We start from the raw sequence: 4243 nt of genomic DNA on the forward strand, positions 1-4243 counted from the left end.
TTAGTCAGCTGCAATAGGATGAGCTATGCTCAACTTCAGGCTCTGGGCTCTGCGTTCTGGGCTCCAGGCACCAGACTTCAGGTCAGCTCCACATGTCTCTTGTTCTCTGAACCAGTGACTCTGAGGCAGGGCTTCATATGGGTCCAGTGATGAAAGGGAAGCAGCTATCTGAAGCAAACCTAACTACAAAGGAACATATTCAATACCTGTAACATTCATTGATGTCTCAATAGTCAATTAAAGGAAAAGCCCAATCCAAATCTGTGTTACAGGAAAGTATATGCTACCCACCATGAATCCATTCGTTGTAAAGTTATGAATTTATAAATCTGTTGCAGGGATGTGAAGAATTGGGACCAAAGACTCAAATTACCACAGTTTCTTATTATAGTTGTACTACAGTTTCAGCTTGCCAGCGATAGAATTGATATGCTCCACAGAATAACTAGACTTTCATTTAATCTATACATCAGTTTCCATACTATTGAAGTTGTATCATAAGTGTTACATTGATACATTATTTGTGCAACCATTTACAAAAGCAATATTTTTACCAAGAGCTATAAACATATTTGCACATTTGCTTTTAATGTCAATTTCTTGAAATTTACCTTGAAACAGAAGTTTTTGAAAATGGAAAGGACTTTATGCAAGAAAATGATAATTGCCCTATTTATAAGAATGGTGATAGTCAAAAAACAATATAGAGAAACAAACAATAGAGAAACAAAATGGAGAAATAATTTGTATGTCCAATCAGTGAAATACTTTACCATAATTAAACTGATGGTTTTAAATATATTGTGGAAACATGAATACATTTTAGTACATAATTTTGTTTTAACATATTTATTATCATATCACATATATATTATCTTAAAAATATTATACAAATTACATATTTTAACACAACATGGAAGGAAAATAAACAATGTTTTAGAGAGGTGGATTAAGTCATTAATAAATTTGATTGACTTTAGATGGAAATATATGCATTTATTATGTTTTAACGCTCTCTTGCATTGATTCTAAATAAGATAATAAGTTTCCATGGGTAGGAATCTGACCTTCCTAATTGTTTTTTTATAGTAGTTAACACAATACCAAATGTAGTCCATGATGTCCCAGTCATGATAGCATCACATGCAGATCACATCAGTACATGTATTTTTTTCTTTTTTTAATTGAAGTATAGTTGATTTACAATGTGTGTTAGTTTCAGGTGTACAACAAAGTGATTCATATATATATATATATATATATATATATATACACATATATATGTGTGTGTGTATGTGTGTGTATATATATATATACATACATACATATATATATTCTTTCCTATTTACCATAGCCAAGACATGAAAGCAACCTAAATATCCATCTAAAGATGAATGGATAAATAAGATGTGGTATATTTATACAATGGAATGTTACTCAGCCATTAAAAAGAATGAAATAATGCCATTTGCAGCCACATGGATGGACATAGAGATTATCATACTAAGTGAAGTAAGCCAGCCAGTACATGTATTTTAAATGTCAGCAAAGCTGACTGAAAAAGAAACAAAGATAGGGGGATAAAGTCAATGGCCTGGGTGCCAGGAATTCTTGCTTCTTCTTAATGTCCAGTAACTTATTGAAAGGGCTTAGAGAAATCACCTTAGTAACACAGAGAGTTATCATGTACTGTCACTGAACTACATGGGTTTCGTAAGGAAACTAAGAGTATTGTAAAGACAGATTAGATATCAAAGAAAGGCACTGAGTAGTAAAGGTAATACCTATTAGTATTATATTAACATTTATACAATTAATCATTTTGAAATAACAGAGTAAATTAAAATCAAATAAACAAGATTATAGATACAGAAAAAAAATTATACTGACCTTAGAAAGTCAGAAATAGAATTGTTATTGTTGTCATCTCTGTAAATCCTCGGAGGACTTTCTTTACCAGTCTATTCACCAGCTTATGGTGAAGAAAGTTGGACTAATTGTATAATTCTTTGAAACCCTAGTCTATTTGGGCTCAATATTTTGTGAAGAAGTTCCATTTGTATAGAGGACTGCAGCCTAAATTACATACCAGATATATTAAACACCTTTGGGGAGCAAAGAAGCTTCTTAATAGCATCTTTCATGTCCTTATTTCTCTGGCTATATATAATGGGATTGAAAAAGGGAGCAAGCACAGAGAATGTTAGAGCAATGGTGGTGTCCCAGAATGGTATATAAGTAGCAGTGAATCTAAGATACATGAGGGCCACACTGCCAAAAAACAGCAGGAAGACAGCAATGTGCACAGCACAGGTGAAAAAGGCCTTTTTATGACCCTCAGCTGAAGGGATGCCCTGGATAACAATGACAATTCGAATGTAAGAAAGAGAAATAATCAGACCTGTTATTAGAATAGCGAGAGCATGAATCACATCTTGCACCAAGACCACAAAGGCATCCGTGCAGGCTAAATTTAATAAAGGAGTGAAATCACAGAAGATCTGATGGATTTGGTAGGAACCACAGAAAGGTAGGATAGAAATCCACATAATCTCAGGTAGAAGGATGAGGAAACCAAAGATACAAGATCCTGCAGAAAGCTGAGCACATAGTCGGGGAGTCCTGATGGTCAGGTAGTGGAGTGTGTTTCAGATGGCAACATACCTGTCAATGGCCATGACAGTCAGCAAGCCTCCTTCAGTGTTTCCGAGTGAATGGAAGAAGTACATCTGCAAGAGGCAGCCAATGAAAGAGATAGTGTTTTTATTGCTGATCAGATTAGAGAGCGTCTTAGGAATGGTGGCTGTGGTGTATCAGATCTCAAGAAATGAAAAGATACTTACGAAGTTATACATGGGATTGTGAAGATGGGCATCCAGCCTTACAGCAAAGAAGATCATTGGGTTCATTAGGTTCTTGATTACAATAAATGTGTAGATGAAAAGTAAAGGAAAAAAGTATAGGAGGCCACCATCCTGGAGTTTGGGGACCCCAGTGAAGATAAACTCAGTCACTGCCGATAGATTTCCACTCTCCATATCCCCAGTAGAGCTACCTGTGAACGAAGAAGAGGGTACACCCAACTAACAGAGAAGAAAATCAGTGCAGCATAAATGTAAATGGTATTTTTTTACCTGGTATTTTTGTGTTTTGACATTTCCCAGATTCAAAATAACTGATAACTTGTCTATATCTCTCATCTTTTTGTTTGAGAGACAATATAGCATGATGATTAGTAGCATGGGTTCAAATCAAACATTCTGAGCCTGAATTTTCATTCTGCCACTTATTAGTTGGGTAAATAAGCAAGTTACATAATCTCTCTGAGCCTCAGAGTCTTCTGTAGTTGAAAAATATTAGTGCAGAATTATGAGTATTAAAGGAATTAATGTATCAAAGTCCATCATATTAATATTGATCCATATTTGTTAGTTATCATTTCCTACCTTGAACAGCTTTCTAAAAGAATAATATTAACAATTTATTAACTGTTAATTGTCATTAACAATTTATTAATTGTCATTTAGATCTTGTTCACTCCTCAATCACTTGCTGTGTGACTGCTTTCTCTACTACTATACAGAAGCCATTCTGTCCTATGTATCAGTGACATGGTAACTGCAAAACAGTGAAAAAGTTTCAGTCATTACATTACAACTACACTTTGGCATCAGAAACTACTGATTGCTGCTACTTGAAGATTATCTTCCTTGGCTCTCATGAAACCACCGTCTCCAGGTTTGCCTTCTTCCTGAATGGAAGCTTCCTCTCGGGTGTTTTGTTGTAACACTGTTTCTTATTTTGTGTTATAAACTCATTTTCTTGACCCATTCTATAAATGGCTCTGTGCTCCAACTTCCTGCTGTGGTCCCTAAAACCATGTCCTTCCTTGTTGTTGATGAACACATACTCTCTGTAGTTTTCCGTTCTTTCAGATCTCCAGCACAGATATGTTTCCTGAACTTTAGACCTGTATATCCAATATTCCCCATCTGCCACTCTCTCATGCTGCACTATGGAAGTTTTCAGAGTTCACCATGATTTCTCCTGGGTCATTGCTTATGTGAATGTTAACCCTCTTCTTAGAAGCCACTCTTACTCCCTTTTCTTCACTTGAATACTTCCTAGGCTTTCCTCAAGTTTCAGCTCAGCCATTGCCTCCTATCAGAAGCTCTACAACTGTTGCTGTGGTCTCATCTCCTTCCCTACATTCACACACACACACACACACACACACACACAC

The 4243-nt window shown here is 35.6% G+C and overlaps 1 protein-coding gene across 1 annotated transcript; it reads right to left on the bottom strand.

The window, feature by feature from the left end:
- Positions 1–3056, bottom strand: LOC137760680 (olfactory receptor 6K3-like). The gene is given in 2 exon segments (XM_068537601.1): positions 1–179; positions 2090–3056. Coding segments are annotated over 2 exon segments (1128 nt in total). The 5' UTR covers positions 3039–3056.
- Between the last annotated feature and the right edge of the window lie 1187 nt (positions 3057–4243).

The sequence above is a fragment of the Eschrichtius robustus genome, chromosome 3, assembly GCF_028021215.1.
Source record: "Eschrichtius robustus isolate mEscRob2 chromosome 3, mEscRob2.pri, whole genome shotgun sequence".
Taxonomy (NCBI): domain Eukaryota; kingdom Metazoa; phylum Chordata; class Mammalia; order Artiodactyla; family Eschrichtiidae; genus Eschrichtius; species Eschrichtius robustus.